This window comes from Lepidochelys kempii, chromosome 19 (genome assembly GCF_965140265.1).
Source record: "Lepidochelys kempii isolate rLepKem1 chromosome 19, rLepKem1.hap2, whole genome shotgun sequence".
Taxonomy (NCBI): domain Eukaryota; kingdom Metazoa; phylum Chordata; order Testudines; family Cheloniidae; genus Lepidochelys; species Lepidochelys kempii.
This window is the reverse complement of record NC_133274.1, coordinates 10,679,883-10,697,562: the sequence shown is the minus strand read 5'-3', so window position 1 is coordinate 10,697,562 and position 17,680 is coordinate 10,679,883. Positions and strand designations below refer to the sequence as shown.

Genomic DNA, 17,680 nt, shown 5'->3' with positions numbered 1-17,680 from the left:
GTCAGCACCTCTCTTCAGGGCCAGATTAACTCTCCTGTGAGTCCAGGGCTATTCGATTTTGTGGGGCCCCTATCTGAGTGGGTGTGGGTTCTGGGTGGGAGTTTGGGTGTGGGAGGGGATGTGGGCTCTGGGTGGGAGTTTGGGTGTGGGAGGGGATGTGGGCTTTGGGTGGGAGTTTGGGTGCGGGAGAGGGTGCAGGCTCTAGGCTGCGGCAGGGAGCGGGGATGCAGGAGGGGGTCAAGGGGTCGGCCCTTACGTCAGGCGGCTCCCAAAACCAACCAGCACACCCCTCTGGCTCCTAGGAGGGGGAGTCAGGGGGGTCTCTGCAGCATGCCACTGCCCCCACAGCTGCTATTGGCAGCAGTTCCCAGCCAATGGGAGCTGCGGAGTCGGCACTCAGGCGGGAGCAGCACATGGAGACCCACACACACCCCGCCCCTGGGGGCTGCAGGGACGTGCTGGACGCTTCCAGGAGCGGCGCGGAGCGAGGGCAGGCAGGGAGCCTGCTTAGCCCCCCTGCACTGCCAGCAGTGGCCAGGGCCTCTGGGCTCTTTTAAGTCGAACAGGCAATTGTCCCCTTTGCCCCCCATGTCAGCAGGCCTGTTGTGGGGCCCCCCTTAGCCTGAGATCCTCGGCTGCAGCCCCTAAAGGCCCTGCGTTAATCTGGCCCTGCCTCTCTCTCTCTAACGGATCCATTAACCGTCTCCAGCAATAGGTCTCCTGCTGGCTTCCACCAGACGTGAGGGGCAGGGACCAGTCTCACGGACAGCTCCTTGCTCCACACAGGGCTGCAGGACTCAGACTAGGGCCTGCTCAGATCCTGCCTCCTCCCTCTGGGTACCTGCCTCTCCCCGGCCCCGGCTCGCTGTCTGCCACTCGGCCAGGCTGCAGGGGCACCAAGCAGTTGGCACAAACCCACCCAACCCCGCCTAGGAAGGCCTCGCCCCTCGGGCATCGGGCTCCAGTCCTCTGTGGCCACAAGGGGGCACGCTTGAGCTCTTGTGAAGGCTCCAGCTGAGGCACAAGCGCCCACCGGCCCGTCTGCACCTGAGAGTCTCCAGTCCCGCTGCCTCCCGCGGGGTCTCCTGCTCCATCAGCCGCCCTCCTGCTCTGGCGACTAGGGGAGATGCCAGACAGGGCCAGTGCATCCGGGGGCCCCTACCCAGGGGGCACCTCCACTTCTCAGCAGCCTCTGACAGGAAGGGGGGAATTTCGCTGCTGTGGGGCGGGGGGGGGGGGGGTGAGAGGCCCCTTTTTGAAGGTTGCCGGGGGGCGCTGTGTGACCCCCTGGCCAGTCCAGCCTGCAGAACCCATCGTCCGTTCTGCAGTGCCCTCACAATGACAGATTTCACACACACACACAGTGTGAGCTTCCTCCCAGCAGTGCCCTGACAATATCACTCAGGACTCCAGCTGTGTGAGCTTCTCCCCCCCCTCCCCCCACACTGCCCCCAAAATGCTACCGGGATGTTTTCCTGCTCGAGGTCACAGGAAATACCTCTCGGAACAAAAGCACCTCCCTCCCCAGTCCCGGCCTTTAAAAGAAAGACCAAGGGGATCTGGCTGCGTCAGAGCCCTCTGGGAGCTGTGCAGAATTCTCCTGGCAGTGCCAGCATGCAGGTGGTTCCCCCCAAAGCAGACGCTCCCCCGACCGGGCAAGTCGTTCTCTCGATTTACGTGGAGATCACTGGGGAAGAAGGAAGCAGCTGACGGTCCCTCTCAGCAGCCGGGTAGTCTGCTCCTAGTGACTAATGGCATCCAGACGCCCAGCACAGCTGGAAAACACCCCGGGGCTTGGGGTGAGGGAGTCTCTGCAAAGAGACTGGTGCCAGGGGCTCACTGCTGGCCTGTGGCAAGGCAGAGAGCTTGGCCGGGGAGGCCCAGGTGCTCCCCACCCCCTGGAAGACATCCAGAGCTTAGTTCTCAAGACTCACCGCTCACTCTTTGTCACCAGGAAAGGGCTGCTGCTTCCCTCCAGAGCGCTCTGCTCCCCCACCGACACCTTGGGACGCTCCTGGGGCACTGTCCCGTAAGGCCCCTCATTCTCCCCCCACTCCACACACCCACTTTTTATACCAGCAGTGTCTCAGTCAGGCCTCGAAAACGGGAGTTTTGAAATTGTAGCAATATTTTCCGCCCCCCCCCCCCCCCCCGGTCTCCCAGCGCCTGACAGCACCTAACATCCTGCCCCTCTGACTGCTAATCCCAGTCCAGCCCAGCCCAGGCAATTTACAGACGAAAGCCTGCCCTGTCTTGGCTAAGAAACAAGGTGTGCTCGGCCGCGGTAACATCCTAGTGTAGGCCGGATAGAGGTCATTTACACACCGGTTGTTATGTCAAGGGGGAAGCCAACAGGTGTGGAAACTACCAGGCCTTGTCCGCACTAGGACGTCACCCTGTGTTAGCTCCCCGGGGGTGAAACCACACTTCTTCCCCCTAGGGCAGACACACCCCAAGAACCAGAGGGCTGAAAGAAATGCCACAAACACACACAGGGGTGTATCCACCCTCCACGGCAGCCGCTGTGAATGAGATCACAGGAGGGAGCCCAGGAGATGGGATTCTGGATTTCCGAGGGCACCAGAAGATGCATCATTTGGCCATGGGCTGGAGGGAGGCTATGAAACCAGCAGTAGGACAGAGCGCGTTGGGGATAGTTGGGGCTTCTGCCTCCACCGCCCTCGGGAGCAGGCAGTGCTGGAGAGCCTGAGACACTTGGCCAGCGGCTGAGGAAAAGGATGGATCGATTCTGTCCAGAGGACGTGGCTACGCTCTGGCCACCCGCTCCTTAACATCCAGCAGCTGCCAACTCGACAGGGCGGTTTTTTGGAACATGGGAATGCAACGCAGGACTCCTGGGTTCCCTTCTGCAGCTGAGAGCCCTTGTAACAAGTCTTAGAGCGGCACTTTCTAGAGGGGCCTGGCCCTGGGGTGTCTCCATCCTGGGACACCTGAGGCCTGGCGTTCAGGGGGGCTGGTTTCCTGCAGCAACTAGCTGTCTCAAGATGGCCACCAGGAGCTGAGGCACCTTACCCTTCTATCACAATGGGCCTTAACCTCTCTGGCTCCAGTTCACCATCCCCCTGCTGCAGATACAGGATGGCAGCCTTTCATGTCCCCTTTGCCCTGCAGGGCAGTGGTGAATCGGGCTGTCTGTGCCTCAGTTTCCCTAGGCATCCAACAAGATGTAATACTGCACTACAGTGCGTTCCCCCTCAAAGAATCAGCCCCTGCAAAAAGCTAACGGGTCGTGGTCTTGGTATGTCACTGTATGGCATAACCCATGCCACCCTCACACCCTGTGGCTGCTGGAGAGGCTGTCCCAAAAGGAAGATCACAGTCTCTTATTGCAGGAGTTCAGCCAGTCCAGCTGCCAAGGACCATGGCCAGAGCCCCTGACTGGCTTTTAGAGGCTCCTGCCAAGAGGCCACAAGGAGGGTCAGCCCCAGCCCAGAACCAGGTGCACAGTCTAGCCATACAGCGCCTGCTCTGGACTTTGCCCAGAGTCCACGCTAAGGGACCTCTGCTCCCCAGCTGCAGCCCAGCTCCCCCAGGGCTCGGAGACACCTTTTATTTCACACCAACATCAAGACACAGTTTGAGAAATCATTTATTGGTCAGAATCGGGCAACAAAACCAATAAGAGCACGTTCCCCCCACCTCGGGGGGAAGGCAGCCGCCATCCCGTTTGGAGTACAACCGTCAGCCCCTACGGCACGTGCGGTGACCCCCGAACTGACACCCCAGAGGAAGGTTTGCATGGAAGATCCCAGCCCGGTGACGCTATCACGTTGCTGCACTCAGAGCCCAACACCAGGCTGCCTGGGGAGCCTAACCCCTTGAGCCTAACTGCCTAAATCTCTTTGGAAAGTGCGATTGGGCTCCTAAGTCAGTTGGGCATCGTGACACTGCGTGGAGCACCGCTGCCGTAGCGTTAACAATCTGGGCCTTAGGTCGTAACAGGAATTTGCCAGCAGCTGGGACACTTATTCTGTGTGCTCAGTGCATTGAGAAAAACAAAATCCTCCCTCCCCCACATCTATTCCCCTGGTTTACAATATGTACAGTACTAAAACCCCTAAAAGAACCCTCCCCTCCCCCCCCCCCCGTGTAAAACTTCCCCTCCCTCCCGGCCCAGCTCCTGTGGGGCACCTGCGCGAGGAGGGATTTGTTGGTGTCCCCAGGGTTCAGCCAGCATCTCAGAAAGCAGGAGGAGAGTCCCCCACACTAGCCCTTTCATCCCAGGTTACTTGTGAAATCCCAGCTGTCCTGTCACTGCCGGCCTGGGGCCCCCTAGCAGGCGTTGGAGACACAGCCCTGGGTTTTCACAGCTCATTCCCTCCACTGGCCGCAGTGGCTTCAGAGCTAAACTAATCATTCCAAGGGTTCTCGATCCACATGCTCCAGGGCGTAGGCTGATCTTCAGCTGGGGTTAGGAAGGAATCTCCCACGTACCCCCAAGGTTTATTATTGCATTATATCAAAGGTTTGCATTGATGCTGTAGAAGAGCGGGGATGCCGAGCTAACAGCCAGTGGGTTGGTCCCGCGGGGCAGTTCTTGTGTTCCCACTGCAGCAACTCCCTGCATTGGATAGAGCCTCCCATCCCAAAAAAAACAGAATGGAAGCTTGAAGCCAAAGGGAGGCAGAAATCCCCTTCCTGTGTCCCCTTTATAATGCCCACAAAGAGATCTGCCCAAGGCTGAGTCCCACTGCCAGAGGGGTTCCCCTAGGGCCAGTAATGCAGTGCAAGAGACAGACCATGCAGGGGAAGATTGCGCCTTCCCCCCAGCAAGGTCCCTCAGACAGGAGAAGAAAAAAGTTCTAACTCCGTCACAAGGAGTGTCGCAGCTCATCACCAAGCAGATGAATTGGTTCTGGAGATGGGCAGCACCAGGCCACCCCTGGAAGCTCACAAAGCCATCCAAAGAGCCCCACGCGGGCTCCCGAGAGGAACGTGCTCATATGTCCAAGGTGGCGACCTGGGTGACGCGGGGGTCGGAGTCAATCTCGTAATGATAGCGATACTCCTCCATGAAGTCGCGGCAGGCATCCCGCGTGCTGTTCACCCACGTCTTGATGCCCCTGCGGTTCAGGTAGAGCACGAAGAGGAAGACCATACCGATGATGCCCAGAACGATGCCCAGGAAGACGTAGGAGGTCTGCAGAGTGTTCTTGCTGTGCTGGCTGGAGTGGCAGCCCAGCTCTGCCCCGGCCAGGTCCAACAGGGATGTGTTCTGGAGGTGCCGGGGGAAGACACAGACCAGTTTCTCCATGTCGGCCACCTGCTGGCTCTGATTCAGCCAGCTCACCAGGTCCTCGATGTCGCAGTTGCACACAAAAGGATTGTCCCGCAGGAAGAGGCGAAGGCGCAGCTGCCTCCCCAGCTCAGCCAGCGCCTCGATCCGCAGGGTCTTGAGGGCGTTCAAGGTCAAGTCGAGGTGCTCGAGGTGGAGGCCAGCAAAGGTGGAGTTCTTGATGTCCACCAGGGAGTTGTTCCTCAAGTCCAGGTGCCGGAGGCTGCGGAGGCTGGAGAACATGCCCAGCGGCAGGTAGACTATCTCATTGTTGGTCAGCTCCAGCTTGGAGAGGCTCCGGAAGCCGCCCTGGACTATGGCAGCTGCCACAGGCCGGATGGCGGAGGAGTTGTAGAACGAGCGGCTCAGGTTCAGCTCCCGGATGGAGTTGTTCCTGGAGCTGAAAGCGTCAGGATGGATGGTAGCCAAGCGGTTATTGCTCAAGTCCAGGTAACGCAGGCTGGGGAGGGCAGAGAAGGCCTGGGACTCCACAGCGCTGATCCTGGGGTGGGAGAGAGAAATGGTCATGCTCATATCAAATATCCCAGGAGACCCAACAGAAAGTATGACTCCGATTCCATCCCTTGGCAACGGCCCAGCAGCTCGGAACTGGGGCCTTTCACTTCTAGGTCGCCCTTCCCACCCAGACCTAAAGCTGTTACCGCCCAATGACTAGTCAATGCCTATATGCAATGAGTTTGCTGGGTCTAAGTCCACTTCCCAGGGGGCAGGTATGAATGGGCCCTAGAGAAAGAACTCCTTTTGCACCTCTAAGGGTGTTCCCCTCTGCATCAAGCTGGAGATACACTGGCGAGGTCCACGTAGTAACTGCGCCGTGGGCAAATGGAAGATTTCAGCCTGTAGGGATGGCAAGCAGCACTGCCTACCTGCACTAACTTTCCCTTCACATTTAACAAGAGTGTGGGGCCCAGTGGGATCTGATTTTGGATGCTTTTCCAACCATTGGTTAGAAAGCCTAGACAATATCATTAACCACCTGGGGTCTCTCCTCTGAGAGAAGCCTTCATGCTCTCAGTACCAACACTGGGACTCCTGCTTGCGAGGGACGCACAAGAACCTTTGTATCTTTTCCTTCTTCCATGAACACCTGAATCTTGAAGGGAATGACTCCAGTTGCAACTACATAGATCCCAAGAAACCTGCATGTTCAAGGACATATTTGTTCTCCCTCTGAAGATATTTCATGCAACAGGTCGTGTGTGCCCGGCCCTTGGATTCTTCAGTAAAAAGTTTCCTACTCTTGCCTTTGCCACTGACTCACTGTCTGGCCTTGGACAAGTCACATCACTTCCTCTGGGCCTCAGTTTCCCCATTTGCACCTTTGTAAAGTGATTTGAGAGGTGAGGGATGACCACCACCACAGAAGGACTTAGTGTTATTCTGGAACTTGCCACTGTCCCTTTAAGGGAAGCAGAGTTTTAAATCACACCCACAGAACCAAATTCCACTGTCAGATGTGCACATGCTGGTCTCCAAAATGCAAATGTTTGTGGGTGGAAACACATCTCTGAGGATCTGCAGGAGTCAGCCACCCTCCGAGAAGGTGATTAACTCCAGATGCTCCTCATCATTCATGCCGCCCACATGTGAGCGACAAAGGGACCCGGGGTGGCCAAAAGGCCTGTGCATGAACTGTTTATTCCTCTCCTCCTTTCCCAGGGGGGTGGGGGCAGGGTGACGCCACTTAGTGTCAGTCAATTTCAAGAGCATGAATTATTCCTGCTCTTAGCTGCCCGATCCTGCAAACCGCTGAATACTGCGGTTCCTGCTGACTTCAATAGGAGGTGAGGGCGCTCAGTTCTCCATTAGCACAGGGCCTCGTTCCCCCCACAAAGGAGTTGGCTGGAGGCCTGTAACATTCCTGTGACATCTGGGAACATACTGATCCCAGAGGAGTCTTTAGTGTGGATTTGGGATGTTCCTTGGACCATTCTGGTTCCATACAATAAAAACATAGGGGCTGATCCTACTCCCACTCAGCTGGGTGTAAATCAGGAGAAACTCCACTGCAGTTAGCCAGGTCACTGGAGAGTCAGGCCCGTTTTCTGGCTGCTTGAGGCACCGGTAAGAGACCCAGTTCCTCGTGGCTCATGGGATTATTAGAGGGAAATGGGAGGGTTTTGTCTCAGTCCCACCGTCCCGAGTAATAAGCCAGAGGAGCAGCTCAGGACAGCTTCCGCGCTGACGCTTCCTTTCCTTTGCAACGCCTGAAGTTTCAGGCGTCTGCCATGCCTGAGCTTCAGGCAACATTCTACTAAATATCAGCCAAAGGCAGAGGCTGGAAATGGCTTCTCAGAAACTGAGGCTTGTGTGTGCAGTGCTTTGCCGCACGCTGGCCCTTTAAATCTGGGTTTGAACACGCCTGACACCTGCAGTCGGAGCCGCTTCTCGAGGAAGTGACTTGACCCAACGCTGATTTTACCTCGTCTAGCTCCACGCACTTCCTCCTGGCGGATGCCAGCGTAGGCTCGGAATCCAACCCATTCTGTTTGGCTAGAGGCGAACGGGTTGGGGTGTTTCCAGGCGGCAGCTGGATTTCAGAGGTGCTTGACGTGACCCCTATCAGTGCGGCGGGAGGGCTAACTGACTGCCGTTTGTCGGGCACCCCTGGCTCCGAAGGTGGTGTTTTTATTATGAAGAGGAGCGATTCTTACAGAACCCAGACGCAACCAAGGGGGAACGTGAGCCCTGAGCTAAGCACCCCTCCTACTTAAACGGACGCAAGCAGCAAGTTCTAGTCTCTCTGCCCTACAGCCAAGACATCCTGGTAGCTCAGGCACTGGCTTAGACAGAACGAGCCTAGAATTTTGAGGATGGGGCCCGATCCTGCTCCCACGGAAACCAATGGCAAGATGCACAGGGTATGTCTACACTGCAGTTAGACACCTGCGGCTGGCCCGTGCCAGCTGACTTGGGCTAAGGGTCTATTTAACGGCAGTACAGACGTTCGGGCTCAGGCTGAAGCCTGGGTTCTAGGACCCTGCAAGGTAGAGGGTCTCAGAGCTCAAACATTTACATTGCAATTGAACTGCTGCTTAGCCTGAGTCAGCTGGCACGGGCCAGCCGCGGGTGTCTACTTGCCCTGTAGACATACCCCCATTGACTTCATCCAGGCCAGGGTTTGACCACCCTTTGAATACTAAACTATGTTAAGATGGCAGCCACTTCTCCCCACTCTGTGCCCAGGCTCACTGCCACCGTGGCTAAACACAGCTCCAAAGCCACTGTGGGAGCATACGGAGGCCCACCCAGGAAGGAGAAGCTATAGCAAGGTTTCTGCCTAGACGTTAACCCACCCAGCTGCCTAGTCCAGTTGCTAAAGAAATACTCCAGGAGAAAGCTGCAGCCTCATGACACCCACAGAGACGATGACTGGGGCTGTCCTCTGCACAGGTCTCCCTTCCCTCCAGTCCTTTTGCAATGAGCTCCTGCACCCTGACTGCACACAGCAGAGTAGCAAAGACACTAAGCAGGGCTGGCAGTTGGTGTTAATTTCTTTGGTAGATAAATGGGACACAGGGAACTGGGAAGCAGGTTCCACTTCCTTACTCTGCTGTGTATTTGGAGATCATGGAACTTGCTTTATTTATACTGCAGTGGTGCCCAAAGGCTCTAAATCAGAATCAGAGGCCCAGGATGCTAGGCGCTGTACAGACACATGGGAAGACAGTATTTGCCATGAAGGGCTCACTGATCCAAACCCCACTGAATCAACAGAAGTCTTGTCACTGACCTCATTGGGCTGCAGATCTCATTCCAGGAGCAGGACACAGATGCTGCTTCCCAGTTGTCTTTTCGCAAGGCTGTGTGTGACGTGAGAGCCATTTGACAGTTTTAAACATTGCACACGCCCATCAACATGATCACGGGAACACGCTCCCTCGCCCCCACCAGCCCCAGCCCAGCCTGGTTCTCCTGCCAAGAGTCCCATGGCTGGAACAATGCTGGTCAGTCAACTACATCTCTGCCACCAGCCGCCACAGGGCTTGCATCCCAAGAGGATACTACTAAGGAGGCTTCTAGCATCTTTCGAGGAGTTCTGCAAACGCTGATGCATTACCCCTCACCACCCTCCTTCAGCAGAAAGTACCATCGGCCCCTCACCACCATCCTCCGAGAAGGAAGCTGAGACACAGAGAGTAAAGCCAAAATGAGAGGCTACTTCTGAAAAAATGTAGGCCTCGGTGACTTGATTGGACAATGGCTTACCCAGGGCAGCCACCTGGCTTGGATGGTTTAGACACAACGAATCCTGCACCTTGGCAGGAGATTAGACTGGATGACCCTTGCGGGCCCTTCTAACCCCCTGGTTCTATGACTCTAGCTATAGAACCCAGGAACTTGGCTCAAAGTTCCTTGCTCCAAGCAGACTAACTAGAGTGCCTCAAACGCCCTCACACCACACAGAGTGAATAGAGATACAAAAGAACGTAATAAATTCCAAGTCCTTTGTATTGTTCCCCTGCCGGGAGGGCGGGAACAGGGTCTGGCTGGGCAGCAGCAGACCTGGTTTTATTCTAGGGGGCTATCTAGCCTTCTCCAAAGATCACATTGGTGGGGTGGAGCAGGGTGGTGGAAACCCACCCCCAAACTGCCTCTGTGCAAGCAAGTGCGCTGCAGTTTTGCCCCCCAAAGAGGCCAGTGGCCGCTGCGAATTGCTCCAGGCTGAGCTGCAGCTGGCCATCTGCCGCAGAGACATGGTGGGCTCATTGCTCCACATCGGGCACCTGCTCCTCTCCTTCTCAGGCCAGCGCTGGATCCCGAAGCTTCTCAGAACCATGTGCTGGTGAAAGGTGCTGGAGGCTGAAGTCTTCCATCCAGGGGAACAGCTACAGCATGGGCAGCAGTGCCAGCCCCCCTGCTCCCCACAGCCCTGCCAGCGTGCCTTGGCTCTGAGCCAGAGCGGGCTCTAGTGGGAGGAGAGCAAAGCCCATAGTCCAGCCAGCCTTGGGCCCCTTGGTTGAACTGGCCAACAACGGGGCCTGTTAGTGCTAATGGGCAGGTGGTTTTGGTGATGTGGACACTTGCCCACTAAGGACAGGAATCATGCAGACTCCATCTGCATCAGCCACTGACTGGCCGTCTGACAGTACAGCCTGCGCTCACCAATGCCGGCTGGCTGTGGGTTAGAGATCCAGGCTCACTAGCCCATTGCCTCTTCCCCAAGCCAGTCAGTTCCAATCCAAACCCAGGCGCTGATTACCAGGCAGGGGTACCGACCTCCTCCCTGGCAGGTCTCAATCGAGAAAGAGAGAGGTTCCCACAGCATCGGCCCTGCCAGAGTCTGTTTCCAAGCTGCGTCTCCTGTAAGGATGTTGCCATGGCAATGTCAGCATTTCTTTTTCCCTGGTGGCGGGGTGAGAAGCGCCGATCCCGTGGAACTGGCCAGGTGGGAGTGACACAGAACATGGGGATCAGGCACCAGTCACATGCGGCCAACCGGAGCCTTGCCTGCCCTGGCCTGGCCGAGACAGGTCCCCAAGTCACGATGAAACCTTCCTCCCCCTGCTGAATGTACCTGATCTGGCAGTGGGTACCAAGGGGATCTTTTAAAGAGGCCCATGCAAAAGGGGCTGACTTATTCAATGGTCTAGCCCACAGGTTCTTCTCCTCCGAAGGCCTGCTTTGAAATGTTACTGAGGACACAAGTGACACGAGTTGGATGGACTCAGCTCAGTTCCCAGTGTATTTTGGTCAGATCACAAAAATCACCACCCCAGACTGAAACGGGTCAGGACTGAAGTGCACCAGCGGAGCTGCATGTGGAGAGCCCAGGACCAAGACTGAGGGGAGAAAGGCCAGGAACAAGGGCCACACGACGCCAGCTCCAGCACGACTGAGGGTACCAGAACATGTCACTGATCAGTGGGACCCTAATACATTCTCAGGGCAGGACAGCTATGCCAGGCCAAGCAGGATGTCTTGGGTAACAATGAATGCCATGCACTTAGCTCCTGCAGGAGGACAAAGCCACTTCCCAGACCTCCTCCCACGTTCAGCTGAACCAACTGGGCTGCTGGGGTGAAGTGTTTGTAAGAGATGGCGGATATTCCCTGCTTGCCTCCCAGCTCCGGCTGCTCCTGCCTCTTTTTCCTAGCCAGTGAGAACAGGGAAACTCCGCTGAGGGGCTGGGTGAACAGGGAGGGGCAGAGGAAAGGAGCATTGAGAGAAGATGGCCAGCATTCCCAGGGAACATCTGCAGCCATCCCTGCTAGATGGAGCCCAAGACATTCTTTAGATCAGGAGCACAATGATGGGTTTTCCCTTCCGCTCTCCTACACCAGCTACAGCTGTTGGTACAAAATGTTTCCTCCCCACTGCACCGCGCTGGCTCTTCCCCATGCGGGAGGGAGAGTCTTTGCCCTCTGGCCCCTTTCCTCCCCATGTACTGGTCTCCAACTGCCATCCTCTGGCAGCTCCTGATCATGGTCCTGTAACTCCACAGCTAGGCCTGGCCTGAGGATGTGAGCCCCTCACCCCCAACCCCAGAGACAGGCGCATCCCACAGAGGATTATGAGAACCAAGGAAAGCTGCAGCCATGGGCTCCTCTAAGCCTTGCCAGCCTTGCCCAACACCGTTCTAAGCACTAGTTCTGGGACAGGCAGGAAGTATCAGCCAAAAAGCCTGGGGCACTGGAGAGCTACACGCCAGACCTCTGAAGTGGAGCTGGTGCCATGCTCTCTCCAGCCCTCTGGAGAAAGGCTCTGTGGTCCCTTCGCCTCCATGCTGCGGGAGGACCTGACCCCAATTTACTGAACCAAAGCGAACAGCCCCAGGCTCTTCAGAAACCCACCGGTTGTGAAAAGGCCTGGCAGGCTCTCTTCATAGTTCTGGACCTTACAGCCCACTAGGGAATGGGAACACTGCACTGACAAGACACTGGTCCACCCAGGCAACATCTGGCAGGTGCCATTAGAGGTGAAGCATCCATGCAAGCCCCCAATTCCCCCCCCCCCCGCCCCCTGCATCATCAAGGCTAGCTCTGTGTCTTGCTGGGACTCCGTATGGAAGGGGAGTTGGAGCGCGGATGGTAGAGGAGGTCTGCATGTAGACGCAAGTGATGTCTGATCAGAGGGGAAACTGACCTCAGTACCTGTGCCTGCTGCAGAGTTGCTAGCACCTTCCCCTGGAGCACTGGCAGACAAGAGACTAGCTTAGGTAGACCCCAGTCTGATCCAGTCTGGCAGTCCCTTGGCAAAACAGCTCCTGGTTTCCCACCTGTTTTCAGCCTTCCATACCAAGGCTCAGGGACCCAGTAAGCAGCCTTCCTCCCCTAGGATGCTGGTTTGCATCCAGCCAAGCTTGGTACTGACATCTGACAGCATTCAGCTGCCGGCATGACACGAGTTTGTGGATCTCAGCCCAATTCCTTCACAAAACCACTGGTACAAACGGCGCCTTACTGGCTGTCATGATGGACAGTTCAAGGAGCAGGGACAATCTGCACACCCTTTACCATGCCTGAGACTGGCAGGGTAGCTGGCTTCCTGCTGCTGCCTGCTCGGTGGCTAAATCGAGTGCTCCAGTCTCCAGGGTTGTCAAGGCCGCACTAAGTTCACTTCCCTCGCACTGCGCAGGCCTGTCCCTGTAGAGAACACTCCAGGAAGTGAATGTATCTGATTTTCGCTCCTTTTTGTCCATCTGCTACAGACACCACCCACCTCTGGTTCACGTGCTCTCTCTGGTGCAGACGGCCAAGTCCCAGCACGCGCAGATACTGATGCTCGGAGCACAGCCATACAAGGCATCCCTGTTTGAAGTCCACGAGAGACCCCCTGGCAGCACTGCCGAGGTACCTCAATCAGCCTCTTCAGAAATGCCAGGTACAAATATTCACAACACGCAGTGAAACCGGTACAAAGGACCAGACCAGACAGGCAAACCCGAGTCTCAAGTGACCCCGCAAAGTACTCTTGCAGTGTCCCTCCTGGTACAAAGCATTGGAAAGGACAGACAGGATCAGACCCACGGTCCAGGCAGCCCAGTATCCTGTCTCTGACAGCAGCCAGCAACAGCTACCTTGGACAAAGGTGCAAGAAACTCTGCAGTGGGCAGTTCTAGACTAACCTGCCCACAGAGGAAATTTCTTCCTAACCCCTTAGATTAGAGGTTGGTTCTTTCCCTGAAGCATGGAAGGGAGAGGACTTAGTTATAACAGATAGAAAGAGGATTCTTTATTGAGTCACAGACGGGTCCTGTGGTTCCCTCTGGCTCCTGGACTAACAGTTTGTGCTGCTAGTCACTACACAGGGTCTCCCCAAGTCCTGACCTGGACCCAACAATTGCAGGAGGACGTGCTCAGCATCCTACAGTACCCAGCCCAAGCTCCCAGTAGAATTATTTTAAGGCCACTCCTTTGCGTTTGGATTTGAACAGTTCAAGTCACTTTCACAAGAAGTTCTTCTGGTGGAAGCCTGCAGAAAAGTCACATTAGAGCAGCTCCGCACCCTCCAGAAGCCAACTCATTCCCAGCAAGGCTGAGCTGATGCTCTGCCTTAAATCCATCACAGTGCACAGGGCAGGGGTCTCCAAAAAGCAGCATGCCCTGCCTGCCATCTGTGCACCAAGGGCTCTCAACACACTGAGCTGAGGACAAGTTCAGATTTAATTCTGCACGTGCCAGCTTTGCTGTGCTCATCAGGCCTTGCAGGCGGTGGGAAGTGGGACTCAGGGTTCCCATTTATACCACACTGATCTGGGCCACTATCTGGACTCCCCCAAATGCTTTGCCCACTACTCCTTGCCAGCCTGCTCCCCAGATACTTTATTGCATTGGCTTCCTGCACACACCAAGGTAAAATGAAAGATTCCTCAACACTGGTCCTCTACAGGTCCTAGGATCGCTAGACACAAACAGCCTCCTGAATGTGCCCTGCAGGTACAAAATCCAAATACCTGCCAGAATGCTGCACTGCTAATGGGCGCTCTGCAAGGCCAAAGAGAGCTTTGCTTTCCTACGGACTCACTCATCCAGGACTGGGCCCTGTAAGGTTTGGCACAATCCAGTGGGAACCCCGTTTCTCTGGCTCACGAGACAAAGGCTCCCCCATGGGATCCAGCAGCACTTTTAATATTTATAACAACGGGAAAATTAGACATTTTCATGGGACTGAAGATTAGAGCCGCTGAGTCCCATGGGAGAGAATTAAAGGTTCTGGGGCATGCTGAGTGTACGGTGCCAAGAAGCTACAGCCATGGCCATTTACAAATGGGTTACAGACACTGGAATAACCATGCCGGATCAGTGCTCCATCTAGCCTGCTGTGCCATCTCTGAGGTGCAAGCAACCACATAATGGGCAATGCCCTGCCCATAGGGGAAGTTTCTTCCTAACCCCCACCAGCGAGCAGCTGATTCATTCCCTGAAGCATAAGCGTTTAGATCCCTTCTGAAATAAACTGATCTTTCCTTATGCAAGAGGGTTACGTGGATGTTCATTATTGATTACAAGCATCGAATCCTTTTGGGAATCCTGCTAAGCTTCTGGCTGCAGGGGCATCCTGTGGCAGTGAGTTCCACAGTGCACAGTGTAAAAATAAAGAGTATTTCCTTAAGTGAAGGAGAGAGAATCTTACCCTGCCCCAAGCACCATCCCCCACCCCAGCCTCACAGGCAGTCTGGGGAATTACCTGTTGTTGGCCAGGGAGAGCGTGACCAGGTTGGGCAGCCCCTGGAAGTCCTGGCTGCTGATGAGAGCGATCTGGTTGCTGGTGATGAAGAGGTTGCGGGTGTACCTGGGGATCTCAGCTGGAACAGCTTTCAGCTCCTTCAGGACACACTTGACAGTCCGGGCTGGTTCCGAACACTCGCAGGGGGCTGGGCAAGCCTGGCAGGCAAGCGGGGCAAGGAGAAGGCTCAGGAGCAGGAGCGCCCAGGACCCCAGACTGGCAGGGGGGGGCTCCAGGAGGGACATTTCCAACACGCCTGCAGACAAAGGGGGCCACTAGAATCCAGCATGATGCTAAACAAACCAACCCACCCCAAAGCCTCCTCTGAGAGCTGTTAACATAGACATGCCACCGGCTCAGCCCAGGGTCTGTGCAGAGACTCTGCACCCCAGACCTGGGCACTGCACCCTGGTCAGCACTCCCTGCCCCCCACCCCACACTCCTGGTCCCTTAAGCAGTATCTCATCCCCCACTATCCTTCTTCCCCTCTTTCCTATACCTCCATGATCTCTATCCCCTCCCTACCTCTCCCTTAGGGTCCCCTTGCTCCCACCCACCTGTCTTCTGCAGGCCCCCTTGCACTCCCCAGTCCCCCCCCAGCCCCTTGCACCCCCCCACCGCAGGCTCCCTTGCACACACACCCTGACCTCTGCCGGTCCCTTGCACACACACACCTCGCAAGCGCCTTTGCACTCCCCAGTCCCCCCCCAGCCCCTTGCACTCCCCACCGCAGGCTCCTTTGCACACACACCCCGACCTCTGCCGGTCCCTTGCACACACACACCTCGCAAGCGCCTTTGCACTCCCCAGTCCCCCCCCAGCCCTTTGCACCCCCCCACCGCAGGCTCCCTTGCACACACACCCCGACCTCTGCCGGTCCCTTGCACACACACTCCCCACAAGCGCCTTTGCACCCCCAGCACCCCGCCCCTTCCCAGCCCCTTGCACCCCCAGCTGCCCCGCCCTTTGCACACCCCCGCCCCCTCTTCTCCCCAAAGTTTCCGGGCATTTTGTTCCCTCTCCTGGGATCTCCCCGCCGGTCCCGATCCGGTCCCCGCATCTCGCCCCCCGAGTGACCAGGGGGCGCGCAGAAGTTGCCCTGCGGCCGGGTGGGCGGGAGCCTCCCCCGGGGCCGGGGCCGGGGCCCCCCAGCGTGGGCTGGCCGGGTACTCACCGTGTCCCCGCCGCCGGCAGGAGTCCGCTCCCCTTCCCACCGGGCTCCGCCGGGAGCGCGCAAGGGGCTGAACGGGATTCAAAGGCAGCGGGCGGGGCCGGCGGGGTGGGGACTCGCCTGCTGCCCGGCCCCCCGCCTCCTTCCAGCCGGCCCCCTTCGCCCCCCTGCGCGGCCCGCGGGACCTGCTGCTGCCCCGGGGGGCGGGCCCTTTGGAAACCGTCCCCCCCGCAGCCAAGGATCCTGCCGGCCCGCGGCGTCTGGGGGGCCCGGGGCTGCCATGTGCTGCCAGGGGGAGGCAAACGCCAGGTGTGGGCTGCCAGGCTACACGTCGCCCACCCACCCACGCACCCACGCAGGGCCGGACCGCCAGACACAGGCAACCACTGCCAGGCAGCCAGCCAGCCCCCCACCCAGACACACCCACACCGAGTGACAAATCAGTCGCACACAGGTTGACACAAGTCACACACACAAACCAGGCCCACACACACCGCATACAGAGAGACTGGGAGAGGCTAAGCCAGGGTACAGCCACACACAACACACACAGAGTCTGGCAGAGCCGGGCAGGCCAAACCACCCTACAGCCACACACACCACACACAGAGTCTGGCAGAGCCGGGCAGGCCAAACCACCCTACATCCACACACAACACACACAGAGTCTGGCAGAGCCGGGCAGGCCAAACCACCCTACAGCCACACACACCACACACAGAGTCTGGCAGAGCCGGGCAGGCCAAACCACCCTACATCCACACACAACACACACAGAGTCTGGCAGAGCCAGGTAGGCCAAACCACCCTACATCCACACACACCACATACAGAGTCTGGCAGAGCCGGGCAGGCCAAACCACCCTACATCCACACACACCACATACAGAGTCTGGCAGAGCCAGGCAGGCCAAACCACCCTACATCCACACACAACACACACAGAGTCTGGCGGAGCCGGGCAGGCAAACCACCCTACATCCACACACACCACACACAGAGTCTGGCGGAGCCAGGCAGGCCAAACCACCCTACATCCACACACACCACACACAGAGTCTGGCGGAGCCAGGCAGGCCAAACCACCCTACATCCACACACAACACACACAGAGTCTGGCGGAGCCGGGCAGGCCAAACCACCCTACATCCACACACAACACACACAGAGTCTGGCGGAGCCGGGCAGGCAAACCACCCTACATCCACACACACCACACACAGAGTCTGGCGGAGCCGGGCAGGCCAAACCACCCTACATCCACACACAACACACACAGAGTCTGGCGGAGCCGGGCAGGCCAAACCACCCTACATCCACACACACCACATACAGAGTCTGGCAGAGCCAGGCAGGCAAACCACCCTACATCCACACACAACACACACAGAGTCTGGCAGAGCCGGGCAGGCCAAACCACCCTACATCCACACACAACACACACAGAGTCTGGCAGAGCCGGGTAGGCCAAACCACCCTACATCCACACACAACACACACAGAGTCTGGCGGAGCCGGGCAGG

At 57.2% G+C, this 17,680-nt stretch overlaps 1 protein-coding gene across 1 annotated transcript; it reads right to left on the bottom strand.

Moving 5' to 3' along the window:
- Positions 1–4,136: 4,136 nt before the first annotated feature.
- Positions 4,137–16,500, bottom strand: LOC140900376 (trophoblast glycoprotein-like). The gene is made up of 3 exons (XM_073317587.1): positions 16,161–16,500; positions 14,948–15,242; positions 4,137–5,798 (listed from the first exon to the last, which is right to left on the bottom strand). The coding sequence occupies exons 2-3, from the start codon at positions 15,229–15,231 to the stop codon at positions 4,961–4,963; spliced, it is 1,122 nt and encodes a 373-aa protein (XP_073173688.1). The 5' UTR covers positions 15,232–15,242; positions 16,161–16,500; the 3' UTR covers positions 4,137–4,960.
- Positions 16,501–17,680: the final 1,180 nt, after the last annotated feature.

Coding starts and splice junctions, on each gene's coding strand:
- LOC140900376 (XM_073317587.1), bottom strand. CDS start 15,231: ATGTCCCTCCTGGAGCCCCCCCCTGCCAGTCTGGGGTCCTGGGCGCTC. Junction 5,799..14,947: donor CTCTCCCTGGCCAACAACAG/GTAATTCCCCAG, acceptor CTCCCACCCCAG/GATCAGCGCTGTGGAGTCCC.